The sequence below is a fragment of the Etheostoma cragini genome, chromosome 2, assembly GCF_013103735.1.
Source record: "Etheostoma cragini isolate CJK2018 chromosome 2, CSU_Ecrag_1.0, whole genome shotgun sequence".
NCBI classification, from domain to species: Eukaryota; Metazoa; Chordata; class Actinopteri; order Perciformes; family Percidae; genus Etheostoma; species Etheostoma cragini.
This window is the reverse complement of record NC_048408.1, coordinates 10,881,443-10,897,163: the sequence shown is the minus strand read 5'-3', so window position 1 is coordinate 10,897,163 and position 15,721 is coordinate 10,881,443. Positions and strand designations below refer to the sequence as shown.

General features: G+C 40.6%; 2 protein-coding genes across 9 annotated transcripts in view; one reads left to right on the top strand and one right to left on the bottom strand.

Moving 5' to 3' along the window:
- lrba (LPS responsive beige-like anchor protein) overlaps positions 1-15,721 on the bottom strand; it is a 188,695-nt gene that overhangs the window by 66,731 nt on the left and 106,243 nt on the right. For 5 of the 8 annotated variants that reach the window (XM_034897460.1, XM_034897488.1, XM_034897480.1 and 2 more), the window contains exons 37-40: positions 13,159-13,283; positions 12,863-12,877; positions 8,566-8,709; positions 6,628-6,764 (exon numbers count right to left, since the gene is read on the bottom strand). In XM_034897460.1, the coding sequence (XP_034753351.1) occupies positions 6,628-6,764; positions 8,566-8,709; positions 12,863-12,877; positions 13,159-13,283 (421 nt within the window). The remainder of the gene's footprint in view (positions 1-6,627; positions 6,765-8,565; positions 8,710-12,862; positions 12,878-13,158; positions 13,284-15,721) is intronic. The other 3 variants (XM_034897509.1, XM_034897518.1, XM_034897528.1) reach the window with 1 other exon arrangement.
- mab21l2 (mab-21-like 2) lies at positions 3,478-5,126 on the top strand. Its single transcript, XM_034897607.1, has one exon. It carries the CDS (start codon positions 3,980-3,982, stop codon positions 5,057-5,059), a length of 1,080 nt encoding a protein of 359 aa, XP_034753498.1. The 5' UTR covers positions 3,478-3,979; the 3' UTR covers positions 5,060-5,126.

The window sequence follows — 15,721 nt, the reverse complement described above, 5'->3', positions numbered from 1 at the left end:
TACATTACAGTAAAGTGATGTCGTTTTCTGAACTTACCAGACTGTTCTAGCTGTTCTATTATTTATCTTTACACTAAGTCATTAAACCATTTCTGGAGAATATTTATCAAAAATCTCAATATGTAAATAACATTTTGTTAAAGCACCAATAGTCAACCATACGATATCTTCGGAACATCGACATCAAGGTATTCGGTCAAGAATATTGTGATATTTGATTTAAAAAAAGGGAAGAGTGGGGAAATAGGAGAACAAGAAAATAAATTGATGAACTAAAAAAAATTTCCAATGCTCCCACAGTTGCTCCCAGCTGTCTCAGCAGTGTGCTAACCCTACTTCTGTTTTCCACCTATGACTGTAACGTGCGGTACATCCACATACTCTGAGACTCGCCTGACCTTTCCACTATAACTGGCAAATTCTAATAAAATCCAACCCACTTCAGTCCATTCTACATTGCAATAAAAACATATTGCTCAGAACGTTTTGGTTTAATGGTGAGCAAAAGCGGATTCACAATGTCTTTGTAAAGATCTGTGTCGCCGTATATTTCTTTAAGCTACAGTTATCATGTCCTTCATAATATTTGGACACTTGCTCTCCAAGTAGCGTCGATTAATCTCTCTGGAGTTATGAGCCTGATAATAAACAGTCACCCAGAAATCAAACAGCCAGACATTTTTTCCTCATTTCTTTCTTTCTGTTTTTATCTTTTTATCCTAATATTCAAACATTGGAATGACTTTCATTTTACCTAAGTGTGATAGACAGGGAAAGAATGCCAAATCTCAGATTAATACTTCTTTTAAATATCCCCAAAAATCAACTGTTGCCTAGTCAACTGTTGCTTGTCTTGCCAGTTTCTCTAAATAATCTAGTATTCTAAGAACAATATTCAAATAAATGTGTGCTATTTAGTCAACGCAACGCAAGTTTCCCCTTGAATGTTTTTTCTCGGTGGAGACGGGTGAATCTGACACTAAACCTCTCCACTGGGACCAAAGTTAATTTAGGTGGGCAAACAAGCCCTGCTTGTCAGAAATAATATACTGTATATAATACAATATATAGTTTGTGTCACACGTTAACGCCTTTGAATAGGATGACACAAATATGATCGTTCCCATGTAAATCTAATTCAATGAGTTTTCACTTGGGCCTTTTGCATTATGAAATTTCTTGACATGAGCTCAAATACTCAGCAGGTCTTTCAAGATAAATCTTTTACATTTTCTACATATTTTCATCAGAAGTCTCTTTGCACTCCCTTAAAGCCTCATCAGCACATGCAAAAAAAGCAACACGACGAAGTCCAGAAGATGCGTTAACTATGAAGGAGGGGAGGGGGGCTCATTAATCTTTGCCTTTTCTGAAATGTTTGTGGTTTGCTCCCCTTGCATCGTGATCTTCTTCACATCAGTAAATAGGTTTCTGGGAATTATTGTTGAATCAATATTCTGTAATACGTAAAATGATTGCATTTGCATATTTCATTTGCCAGGTGTTTGCCATTTATGGCCTCTGAAATAAGGTTTGGCAACAGGCACATGCTGCTTAATGCAGAGAAAACATACAGACAGTTTTCCATAATGTAGCCGCATGTATGCAGGTAACTACGATCAACCTTACCGTCTGTGATAAACACTTAGCGGAAGCCATTCAAAATATTACAGACTGACTAGCCCCGGTTTATTACTGTAGGCCTGAAATATATATATATATATATTTTACAGGAACAAATAAACTATATGAACAGTTGTAATGTTACTGCGACAGTGAGGAAGTGACAGGTTTTGATGGCTATTCAAAAACTATAATCACAACTATAATTATTTGAAAATTATAACCTGTATTTAACTGAAGCCTTGAAAGAAGGGAGACTTAAAAGTAGCAGAAAATGTCCAATTAGCGCCGTACAATTTTACGCCAGACACCAATAATTACTGTGACCTTGTTAACTGGAATAGGGGACACATGTTAAATGACTACAAAAAGGTAACAGGCTGCAACAATACCTCTCCCTACCATTTCATATGGCTTTCACTACAGGTTTTCATATTTCCAGAAATGCATATGTCTCACACTGCCGCCGCATGTCTGTGGAAGAAAGTAATGGCTTCTTTAGTCCCCCAACGTGAAGTCAGGGTGACAAGGGGACTTCAATTACAACCTCAGAGAGACCCCTGCTTAAATTATTCAGTATGGACAAGGTTCACGGCAATAAACCCACGGGCAAATAACGTGTGTGTGTGTGTGTGTGTGTGTGTGTGTGTGTGTGTGTGTGTGAGAGAGAGAGATAGAGGGACACACGTCTTGTTTCAGTTATTTGACTCAATCAAAAATGTTGACTGTGACACATACACACACAAACACAGAATTTTAAAAACTTGTCTCATTGAATTGTGTTTTGTACTGTGGTTTTGATTTTTGATTTATTTATTGTATTGTTGGTTAGTATGGTACTTACCTGGGCATAATTAAAGAACACAATATAAACATCTATATCTATCCAAGACTAAATGTCCAATAATGATGTCCATGTATTACTTTAAATAAAAACTTATTTCAGTTTTTTTTTCTAATTCATGCTATTCTAAGCGTAAGCTGCAGGTGCACTCAACACATTTTAAACCTGCATTAACAAAATGATAAATGGCTTAAAAATATTCAACAGCATATAATATTCAATGTTTATAAAAAAACACACACACACAATTTCAGCTGAATTTGATAAATAGACAATAGATTAAGGGCTTCCCAAACAACAAAAGGGAACTAGAACGGACTTTAAATGAAGAGAATGAGTAAAAAATTCTGGACGTAAATATTGTTTTTTTTCCTGTTTTAATTGAATTTAGGAATAATGTGAGCAACTGACCATGCGTGTTAGATGTCTATTTCAAAAAAGGAAACATCACATTTAAAATTACAAAACATAAGTATACATTTTCAAGATTAAGGCAATATAGTCCACCAGACTTTGTATGACAAAAGTAGGACAAAAGTAGGAAATGCTGCGTAAACCAATACATGAAAAGTGATAATACTTGCTGTCGGTGAGAGAAAAAAATGCTGTAATTACTGAGCCTTTCAAAAATCTGAAAACACCGGAAAAAACACATTCAATTAAAAAAAAGGAGAGGAAAAAGAGAGACGTATCTATAGAATACAAGCGGTCTAAAGTTAAAGGTTGTCACTCACATTTTCCCTATTCACTTCCACTCCTTAGAACGCGCCGAGCGAAATAACGCGCAAAGAGGAACACTGGAAAATGTTTACTGCTGGCTAAGAGAGAGTGCACGGGAATCCTTCCGTATGAACCTAAAAGGTTTGTGCTTTCCTGTGTCGGATTGCGAGCAGCGCGCAGCTCCGCGCGCCCCGGACTGAGGCGGACTGGAGCTCTTGTGCTCTGATTGGCTGCCTGCACTGACAGCTCCGCACATGATTGCAGGAGGAGAAGCCCGACCCCTTTCACTCTTGCTGAAGGAACCATTCATAAACTACACAAGTCCAGCTCACAGCTGAGTGTGGAGGAAAAGTGAGCGTGGGGGCACGGGGAGAGAGAGAGAGAGAGAGAGAGAGAGAGAGAGAGAGAGAGAGATAGAAAGAGAGAGAGAGAATAACAGCAAGAGGAGATGAGTGGTCACAGACGATGTTTTAGCCTTTAGCGCGTGCAGACCAGGACACGGATGGTGAACCACAACCTGAATATGAATCTACCTAGCGGTGCTGGAAGTACTCCTGAGTTGGACTGATATTTAGCAGCCTAATACGTTGCATCCCTATCCGTTTCCTCCTCCTCCTCCTCACACTGACGTCCATCCGCTGCTAAAAGCAACTACAAAAAAAAAAAAAGAAACTTTTGATTACACACTTTTTCCTGCACGGGGGTAGTATTTGCCTCTGGCTTTACCGGTAAGCATTGGATCCGTCGGTTTACTGCGACTCGCCGGTGTACAGCCCGGACCTCTGCCCAAACATGATTGCGACGCAGGCAAAGCTGGTTTACCAGCTTAACAAATATCACAACGAGAGATGCCAAGCTCGCAAAGCCGCCATTGCGAAGACTATAAGGGAGGTTTGCAAAGTGGTGTCGGATGTCCTGAAGGAGGTGGAAGTGCAGGAGCCCCGGTTCATCAGCTCCCTCAGTGAGATAGATGCGCGCTATGAGGGCATGGAGGTCATCTCCCCCAACGAGTTTGAGGTGGTGCTTTACCTCAACCAGATGGGGGTGTTCAACTTTGTGGATGACGGCTCCTTGCCCGGCTGCGCGGTGCTGAAGCTGAGCGACGGCCGGAAAAGGAGCATGTCGCTGTGGGTCGAGTTCATCACCGCCTCGGGCTACCTATCCGCGAGAAAGATCCGGTCCAGGTTTCAGACTCTGGTGGCGCAGGCCGTGGATAAATGCAGCTACCGCGACGTGGTGAAGATGGTGGCGGACACCAGCGAGGTCAGGCTACGGATCAGGGAGAGGTACGTGGTGCAGATCACCCCCGCGTTCAAGTGCACTGGGATCTGGCCTAGGAGCGCGGCTCAGTGGCCCATGCCCCACATCCCCTGGCCCGGTCCCAACCGGGTGGCAGAAGTCAAAGCCGAGGGTTTTAACCTCCTCTCCAAGGAGTGTTACTCGTTAACGGGGAAGCAGAGCTCGGCGGAGAGCGACGCCTGGGTTCTGCAGTTCAGCGAGGCCGAGAACAGGCTGCTGATGGCCGGCTGCAGGAAGAAGTGTCTCTCCGTCCTCAAGACTCTGAGGGACCGTCACCTGGAGCTGCCGGGACAGCCGCTCCACAACTACCACATGAAGACCCTGCTGCTGTACGAGTGCGAGAAGCACCCGAGAGAGACCGACTGGGACGAGTCTTGCCTCGGAGACCGACTGAACGGCATCCTGCTGCAGCTCATATCCTGCCTGCAGTGCCGCAGATGCCCCCACTACTTCTTGCCAAACTTGGACTTGTTTCAGGGAAAGCCTCACTCAGCCCTGGAGGCTGCTGCTAAGCAGACATGGAGACTAGCGAGGGAAATCCTCACCAATGCTAAAAGTTTGGACAAACTATAAAGTGACAGAGCCGAGAGACATTTTGGGATAAAAAAAATAAAAAAAGAAACCTCAGAGAAGGCCAAACGCGACTCTGCGACTGATTCTCCAAGCAATGTGAAAAACAAATATCAGTAACAACAAGAATGCAGCAGAGCAGCGAACCATAACACGCTTTTCAAAGGGAGCAATCGGGCCACTGCCTGGGAGAAAGTGAAGGTAGTTGTCTTCTTTAAATGTTTTCACAAAGTGAAGAAACTTTTATTTAAATATATGCACAAAATCGTTAAGTGAAAGAATAAAAATGTAGCGTGCCAAGTTCCATTTTTTTTTTCATTATGTGACTTCAAAAAAGAAATGTTAATAAAATGTTGCAAATTAAATTACAACTTGGCCTCGTGTCTTGACGTGTTTTGACAGCTGATATGACAGGGAAATCTGTTGCATATTATCTTTTGCTATTGTGTGATAACGAGAATCATTCAGTTATTCATTTAGACCAGAGAAAGTCACTGGGAAAAGAAAAAGGAAGGGGCAAAAACACTTTTGCTAAATTTAAAAATAAAAAAAATAAAAAACGACACTGTCGACTTAAGGCCATAGGCTACTTTATTCCTACAGGCCTTAAAAGGACTTTCCGAATGAATGTAAATCAACAGGCTGATGTTAACATAAAGGCCCGGGAGCACCTCTCTGCTGTTAACAGCATGCACGGGCCTACAGCTAAAAGTGAAGCCTAGTCTGATTAATGCGGTTGATTTTAGATAACCCAGAGTAACTCATATGACACATTTATTGTCAAGTTTATATTAAAGGATTCTGGTATAAATATCGCATTCAAATACATGAGGATGCTGTTAAAATAAACATTTGAATGCACAACTTCACATTTTAAAAGAAATACGGTCATTTCATGCAGTGTTAAACTGCACATACACAACCACCTGTGGCTCAGTACTCCTACTTCTGTAGCTGACTAGAAGGACCAAAACTAGTTCACTTTTACATTTTTTATGATTTTTATTTATCTGAAGCACTAGCTAATATTTACGTGCCATTTTTTTGTTATTTGTTTACCATGAAAAAAAAATGCTGGATGATCATCAGCAATAGGAAGGCCTGATCTTTCGGATTTGATTGATTTATTTATTAATTACAAACACACTGAATGTCTCATCACCACTAAGATTGTCAACAATACAATATGTCATGGTGTTAAAATAACATGACAAAATATTCATTAAGAAAAGTCGTTTTGTAAAAGTAAAAAGTACCGAAATACCAAAAGTACTGTAAAGAAAAAACAAACTTATTTTCCAATTTTAATTCAAATCCAGTCATATTGTAACTTCAAGGAGAGAATGCCACGACATTATTCTCCGTTTTGACACCATATTACCACGTGTTTATATATCTCACGTATCGCTCATTTAAAATATCACACTTGTAGATGCTGAGGTATAAAAACCTAGCTGTGGGCTATATTCGCCAGCCTGCATGCATTTCCCATCAGCACTACAGGACATTCGAGCAGGGCTTTCTGTGTGTTGACAATTTGAGTCGTGATGAATGGAGCTCGAGTCTCTTACCTTGGGATCGATGGCCTTGTAGCCCGGCTCGTCTTCATCCACCTCGAAGTAGAGCTCGGACGCGGTGATGGACAGGGTGCCTCTCACCACCGCGGCCGGAGCCACCAGCTGGGCCCCGGTGCTCAGGTTTACTGGGCCTGGAGGACAGACACATGCCGGTCAGACGAGCCCCTCTCCGGGTGGGGATGACACCATGGCTGTACGCAGTAGGCTCGTGGTAAACACAGCAAACTCAACATGGGGGATTGCGCTGAGCTGGTGGTTGTTTGCCTGGCAGACAGTGGGCCGTCAACCATGGCCGTGGTTGGTTAATTAAAAGGCAAGATGAGACGTGGGAAAGACAAACACGCCAAAGACAACGATTTTAAAAGGTAAGAAGGTTTCTCCATAAGATGTGTGTATATACATCTACTAAGTTGTAGTATATTTAAACCGGGAGGCTATAAAGGCTACACACTGTGTGTATTCTTTCTCCTAGAATTGATAATCTCCAATTAATCGATGAGTTCAAGATGAAACTAAAACCTAAGGCTGCCCACGGTAAGACGGCAATGTAGCTATAGCTCCCCAAATAAAACATTATAGGCCTTAAGTACCCTAAAAGTCGCACTAAAATAAATTATTGAATAAAAAATAAAAAGTCCAACTTTGATTGTCAGTCAGAATGCATTGATTGCGGGCGCTTGGGTGAAGCGCTGTTTAATCTCTCATCAATCTTAATTTATGCCTCAATGACAATGAGAGCCCGGCTCAGGGGAGCTGTGGGTGTTAGCTCTGCACATATGAGCCATTGTATCTGCAAAGAAAAGGAGGCTCGAGCCCGGCTTGATTTCCCTGAGCACCCGCACACTCCTGCAAACGGATGGAGAAAATATATATATATATATTTTATTCCATCTGCCTTTCCTGAACCCCGTGAGTACTGACATGTTATCCGTAGGTTGAAATAACATTTTTTTTTTTTTTGTTCCCTTCAGTCAAAGACATTCAATTACACCTGAAGCAGACAGCTGCTTAAGAGGAGAAGCTGGACGTCTTCTCGATGATCTCTCCTCTGTATTCTCACAGTATACACATCACTTTATTAGACAGGATTCAACATTTAATCCTATTGTCGTCCAGTCGCGTTATTTAAATTGCAGTCTGATCTGGTGAGCGCTGTCACTGCACATAAAAATGGGGATTACACGGCAATCCGATTAGCGGACTATATGATATTTAATTAAGATTCTTTATATAGGAAAAGCAACAAAGGACTGACACCATCGTGAGTTGGATCAAAAGTCACAAATGGTTGAGTTGGAGTCGTTTGATCAGGCTAGTAGGCTCATGGGAGGATTTATTTAGGCAATGCTGCTTTTTCTTGAATCAGATACATAATGTCCCATTTCAGGGTAAGCAGTATCCTGGGATAAACTCGGTTACTGCTGGATTAAAAAAAAATGTTTAGAGTTGCTACTCAGGCCTGTGTGTCTGTTTGTGAAGCAGACCTCCAGTGGCAGACAGAAAATAAAAATACTGTGTATTCACCAGCACTCTCCTAGGATAGTAGTACTGCCATAAATGAAATAGTTGTTCAGAGGTTTAATACGGCTGGATGGGGCTTTCATTGAAAGCTTGTTATCCTTGTACACATTAAGGAGTCTGCAATGCTACACGATATCTAAAAGAAACACCCTGTGATATCTAAGCAAAACAGCAACATTATATGGGAAATCAATGAAATCCTATGGGAGATAAGGATGCCAGTGTACAAGACAAAGTGCTATATAACTCACTATTCAGTACAGATACACGATGGAAGGAAATTGAGCTATATGAAAATGGAAATGAGCATGTTTCTTTATTTTGCCTGGACTGCAGGACAACCAACACCAGCAGCAGGGCAGGGAGGGGTGAGAATGACTGAGAGGTGAAGAGGATGAGCCGTTTCTTTACCTGTTAAGTTCTCCAGGTCCTTCTCCTCTAAGGATGACAGAGTGTCATCGTCTCCGTCAAGTGATGTCTCACTCTCAGAGTTTTGATTTCCCAGAGCCCGACTCTTGATGGACTGTTTGCCTTTGAGAATATCCTCCTCGGATGCTGTAGGGGGGGGGGGGGATTTATAATTTTAAAAAATTGCCTACATTACAAGTCATATACAGTTTTATGCATTGAGTTACATTTATTTCATAACACATAAAGCCTGATTAAATTTATTTCAGTGCAGTTTGACGGCATTTTATTTAATGATCACACATTTGAGAGGATTTTATTTTTTAAGTGAATCCAGACAACCCACTCAGACATCTTTTCTCTAAAAGTAACAATTATAATCCACCATTACAAACAGGAAACAGTTATTTTTAGATTGACCGATAAAAAAAATAGAAGAAATGTGCTCAACATGAAAAAAAACAGCTTTTTACTAACTGCTTTTGTTTAAGCTACAACCCCTGTTGTGGTAAATAAAACATAGTCAAAATTCCAGTATAATGTTCAACTTCATTTTCAGAACTGCACTCATTTCCCACTCTTCATAAAACGCATGTCGATTTGAGACTACTTAATAAACACTTGTTTTTTGTCAGCTTCCAAAGGTGGGTATACACTTTATTTTGCTAACATAAAAGGCCAGCTTTTGTAAAATATAGTGGGTATACCCTCTGATTAAACCATTTAAAAAGTTGACCAGCACAGTTGTTGAACCTACATCCATCGGTGAGGAGCAATGCTGACTTGTGTTGTATTTTCAGACTTGCAGAGCTAAAGTGCAGACAAACCGAAACCAACGAGCAAAACAAGGCAGACCAGAGACAGACGTAATCTTAACCCTATATGCATGTTCCCCCGAAACAAAACGCCATTTCACACAAATATGATTCAAACACAACTTAAACAAAACGAGGGTGCCTATTTTGATTTCAACTCAACATGACTTGAGGTTCTAAATGGATTATTTAAGAAAAATGGTAATCTGCAAACATTTACGGAGCCTTGCATTCCCCAGTGGTGCATGGTAAGGATCCACAGACACAAGTCCACAGCACAAAGGCTGGCTGGCAAGTCCTCTCTCTTTGTAAACATAGCTGGCAATAAAGCGGGAGCTTTCGCTGCTTCTGTGCATGTTTTATCAGCATTCTGGTAAAAGCTACCCAGTTCTAAATCCAGTGGGAAGCATACAACACATACCGGATTTGTTGTTATTTCACCTGAGAGAAGATCTATTGCTCTACGTAAAAATGTATAGCGTCATGTGGCTACATACACTTTCAAACTGCTAAAAGGAGCTAGGATTAAAAGAAATCTCTTGTCGTGGAAAATATGCAGCTCACTGATATTTAGAATGGTCTTCCTGTAATTAAGCCTCCCTGGAGGATTCTTTAGTTAGCAGCACTGAAATTACTACCAGCTCCTCTAATACATACCACATGCCCTTGTATTCACACCAAGCAAGTGGACAGGGGGCTTATGAGCTTAAAACACAGAGATCGATTTGAACTTCTTTGCATTTCACTGTAAACATGCTCAGCAATTCTCACCCCAACTTAAAAGTACTGTACTACTACCAAACTGCATCACGCCTTACAAATACAGTCTGGTGCAACTAAACCTTATGACTAGGCTGATCTATGCTCATTATACCCTCAAGCACAAGTTATTAATAGTTCCTCGGTATATCACCGAAGTAAGTGCAACAAAAATACTGACCACTCAGCATCCTGTTTGGCTGAGACAGGAACAGCAAGAAAAGCTATTCTGACCACTCATGTCACACATTAAAGAAATATGCACATACTTGCTAACTTCACAATCTCAGGTCTTGTAGTGGATACTGTTTATTTTTGTGTGTGTGTGTGTGTGTGTGTGTCTGTGTGTGTGTGTGTGTGTGTTTGTGGAATCAACTATAAAGTACAAGCTGTTATCAGTGGGATTTACACCATCAAAATGTGTGTGTTAAATGTTGAATTAACCTAAATTATTAGTTATAAATTAATGATACCTATCAATGCAAACTAACGACAGACTCTTACTTTTTATAAAAAATAAAATAAAAGAAAAGACAATATTAATCTATGCAAAGAGCAGGCAAATGTAGCAGGGCACTTCAACCACATCACTCATCGCACAGGGAGCAGAAACGTGCAGAAATCCCAACAGGTTACACTTTTTCCAAGACCCCATTTCCCGAATGAGAGGTTCAACTACCTGCTTATACAACTCAAGGCATGCATGGTCGCAGCAATTAAATTGTAAAAATTAACAAATTTGTTTTTAACGGGTGCTCAGCCAGGAGAGCTGGTCATGAGGCGAGTATTGATTACCAGAACAGAGACATTAGTCTTCAGGTATTTACTCTGCCACCTCTGGTACACGGGCCCTGGACCAGACCAAATCAATCCCCAGAAAAGATGGTTCTTTCCAGGCATAAATACATAACAGCCTACTCAAGCCTACTGGCAGCCACACACTCTCCTGTGGAAATCATCTTGGCGCGGTATGAATGATAACAGTTGTGCTTACCCTCAACACAGAAATGCCCATTTTTCTCCATGTTTAAATGAAAAGACATCCATTTCCCTCTTCTTAAAAAGAAGAAATTACACTGCGTTACAATAGATCGCTCAGTAAAAAATAAATAATACAAAAATAAAATAAAAGCTAAATATTTTCCATGGCTTCTAATTTTATGATCAAGCGTGAGATATGAAAAGCGCAGCCACAAGTAGCTCGAAAATTAGGGTAAATTCAGGCTTGATCTTCTACTAAATATTTTCTTAGGGGGAGAGCCTGCATTTTCCCTCCTGCATCTGATGAATATAATTACAGCCAGATATGACCTTTGTGCTCTGGCTGAAAACTCAGCCCTGCATTCTCATCCTGAGCTGCACTTCCGTAACAAATGTCGGGTCGACTAAAACAAGACGAAAGGTTACATCAGAAAATGGATGCCGTCAGGCTTCAATGTCAAAGAGTTATTTTAATGATATATTCCCATACTTCAGCTGGCCTGGGCAGTATACTCTCTTGAGGTAGCATACCCTTGCCACAACTGGCTGCTGGCTATTTTTACACTTTCTCTGACTTTGAAACCAAATGTTGTTTGCAGGAATTTTTCTTTTGTCCCCCAGTGAAGAATATTTGCAGCACATACGCTGAAATAGTTTTGAATAAAAACTGAATCCCTGACCAAATACCTGAAAGACCCAACTCACAGAACGCCTTTAACACATTTTCCTCGGCTAAAAGAAGTCATTGACAGCAGTAGTGACGTGTCTGTCCTCTGTCATGAACTAGCTGAAGGGAAAACAAGGAGGAATTAAGATGGAAACAAATGAAATGCAGAGGCTTGCTGCAGAAGAACAGCGACCAGCTGGCCTCGGTCTCCAGCTGCCTCCACACAGCAGCCATTACTGCAGACCCAAGTCTCTCAGCATCCTGGGATCCCCAACACTTATTGCTTTTAGATCACCTTCCCATTGACTCCTGTCACACCTGCCATTTGTCTTTGGGATGGATGTAACATTTAAGGGGACTTTTGCAGGTGACACATTGAGGACATTTTTGCTCAGAAATAGCCATTCCTTGGAGAGAGTAATTGTTTTGAGCTGGTGTTGTAATGATTGGGCTGAATTATTTTTTATTATTTATTATTGCATAAATTAGGGATTACATGCACTCTAGCGCAAGTGAAACTGCTGGTTTTAAAGCAGGGACATGTGTTATTCAGATGTGGTTAGAAGTGACTGTTGGGAATGTTAAGTTGTTCTCTGACGTGGTTAATTGAAAATCGGCACCTGCCGTTATAGAGAAGCGCACAGAAACGAATAAAAAAAGGATCTGACCTATTTCAATACTAAGGGGAAAAGTAATCCATGTTGTTAGTGTTAAGAATTCTGTTCTTTGGGTAATAGCAAAGAGTATTGTCAAAGTTTTTCCAAACCCCATTACATTTTCCCACATCTTAATAGGCTCCAAGTACAACATGACTGCAATTTGCATTTTACTAGTATATTTAACCTGAAGGACCAATACAACTTATTACATTAACTCAATAAATTCATCATAATTGTACACCTCAAAATACATTTAACCTTGACAATTAAAAAAGGTACATCCATTAGTATACCTCTGATCTAAAAAACCCTCCTGTAAAGGAATGCATCAAGGGCATTCATTCCAAAATGACCCCTCGTTAAAATCCATAATTCTTAAAAAGGGACTAAATAGAGGAGGGAGCATGAATGCTACTTACCGATGATATCTGCCACTGTTATGCAGCAAAGAAAAAAGAATGAACAACATTTCACATTTCGTATCCTTCATGGTGCCAACACATTATTAGTCCAGCTTTGCATAATGGGAGTCAGAGTATGAAATTACTTTTGTGAAATTCAAATGAGGGTGCTATTTTTACTGTGTCTTGTGGTACAATAAATATTTTATTGCAATGGGATGACTAATTTTTATTACCATGTACCTGGTGCTACCACCAAGTGAGTAAGAAAGGGAGTGCAAACAACGGGCTGGGACTCGGTGGATGGGACTGACCGTGTTCGGACGCGGCTTTGAGCGTAGCCTCTGAGTGAGTGGATCCGTAGGGGTTCCTGATGAAGCGACGTCGCCGCCTTAAATCGTCCTCCCAGTAGTCCAGGCGCCAGAACTCCCTCGGCCGGCTGCAGTGAGACAGAGGTAGCACATGTGTTAGCAATTACCAGCCAGCATGGTATAGCAGCATTAGCACTCGGCCCGACGCAAGCATACATAAAGCCAGCATTGTGTTTGGTGTTTTTTCATTTCTTTTTTTTTCTTTTTTACTCTCAGAATCACTCTTTAAAAACATTCACTTAGACACAAGTTTAGACCCCAAATCATTGCACTTGACAATGACAGCATCTCCATCTCGGAGGATTAGGTGTTTTTTTATTTCTTTTTCTTTCCTCTGTCTCTCTCTTTTTGAGAAGGTGAACCAAGCCCTAAGTACATCCCAGTGGAATGAGCATATGACAGCGTGATCCTTTTCCACACACATCCGCACGTGCTTCCATTCTAGGCTCATTTCAAGCCCAGCAGGATACCTCTTGTCAGAACTCATGGCTACCAGGATAAGGAGAAGGCCATTACCAAACACAGGGGAGGGGGGTTGGACAGCATCACCAATATTAATCAATGTCTACAGCACCTATTTTTCTTCCCAATTTACATCTCCCTTTACCAGGCCCGGTCAGTAAATCAATCTGGTGTTAACTTTAAATGAGTCACTGCCACATAGCTGTGTGCACGTACACTGCATGCTTGTCTATCACTTCTATTTTTGAAAGTGATGTAATTAATACATATTCTAAAATATTTATTGCCCATGGCTTGGCAACAAAGCATAAGAAAATAAACGTTTCCGATTCCACGAGAAAGTGCTTCTTTTCCAGGTAAAAGGATTTGGGAATTTAAAGAACTTTTTAGTACAAAACAAAACTGTTTGTGTGTCAGTTAGGTGGCTTGAATATCCACTTTCTTGATAAAACAGGTTGTGTTAATGATTAACAACTCCGGTGGGGAGAAAAAAACAACATGCCATTAGGTCTTCCGTGAGACTAAATCCTGACTGTCTGATTCAAGTAAAATTGTCTTTCATCCTGTTACTAATGTTCTCATGAGAAAATCCCTTTTAGGAAATAAGAAAATCCCAGTCTAGGCGTGTCCTGGAGTTAGTTTTCTTTGCTTTTTGTTCACCCTGAGATGTTCCTAAAACCCACTGCAACAATTTACCACGATTTCATGAAATACTGTAAATCTCTGTAATTCTGCTGGGCTCTGTGAAAAGTGAAACTAAGACCGGCATTATCTATGCTCTCACGAAACATACAGTACATTTTAGGGCTGTCAAACGATTAAAATATTTGATAGTGATTAATCGCATTAATGTCAAAGTTATCTTGCCAAAAAATAAATGAAATAAAAATCATATTTTTATCTATTCTAAATGTCGCTTGTTTTCTTTTTGTCCCATTATTTTTCTCATTTTAATGCTCTTATCAACATGGAAAAGTGGATCAGCTTGCTTTGTGCAAATGTTTTTGTTTTTTTAAAACATTGGCATGTAACCTACTGTAGGGTTCAATTTCACACGTAACATTCTCACTTGGAGCAAATAACCTCCCACACAATGTGACACTGTCCATAATAAGGGTCAATAAAAGGGTGAAACAAATCCTTTGATGGGGGGGGGCGGAGAATCGCCATCAGCTGTGTGCTGTGGTATTGGTATTTCAGACTGGACGTGCTGCGATGATAGCTCACTCACCACGACAAAACACACAGATCACTTTGGTCTTGTCAATTGAACCCTTGGCAACTTAGTAAACTTTCCATCCAGAATGTTCTTGGCTTCCATTTTGGCGCCTCGTAGTCGTTGGCCGGCTCGCAAGGCCAAACAAGTGTGTGTGAGATGCCTGTTTTTTGTTTCCGGTCTAGCTAGATCTGGTGCGTGTTGTAGTTTTTCAAACATTACTACTTGTCACAACAGAATGTGAAAAAAACTACAAAGTTTGCTAGGCCAAAAAGAACGTTAATCTTGCGATAAAAAATTGACGCTGTTAAAATGGGTTTGCGTTAACGCCGTTATTAACGCGTTTAACTAACAGCAGTAGTACATTTAAACATTTGCTACCGAAAAACCAAGGAAGGCGCAAAATGATTTTATATTCCACAGACTGATCTTTTTTTAAAGACTAAAAACAGTAAAAGGCGGAAAAAAAGAAAAAAGTGGCATCAAGGTTTTAACGATACAAAATATTTCTAAACTAATAAAAACTAAACCATGACCAGGTTATTCAAAGGTGGCTGCAGTGTGTCCTGTGAAAGTGTAGAAAGAAACAGTTTTTTGTGTCAGTGGCATAAACTATGACGGGGGAACCCCAGCATACTTTATGTGATCTACTCTTAAATCCCGCTCTGGCTGGGGGCTCCTCACAAATCTTCAGTCCAACACCAATGATCACACAGGGGCCTCTAAAAGGGAAAGGAGCTTTATGCAAGATATAAATACAATTTCCAAGTGGGTCCCTTAAAACCCTGTATGCCCTAGCTCAAGAAAACCATTGATTATTTGATTTAT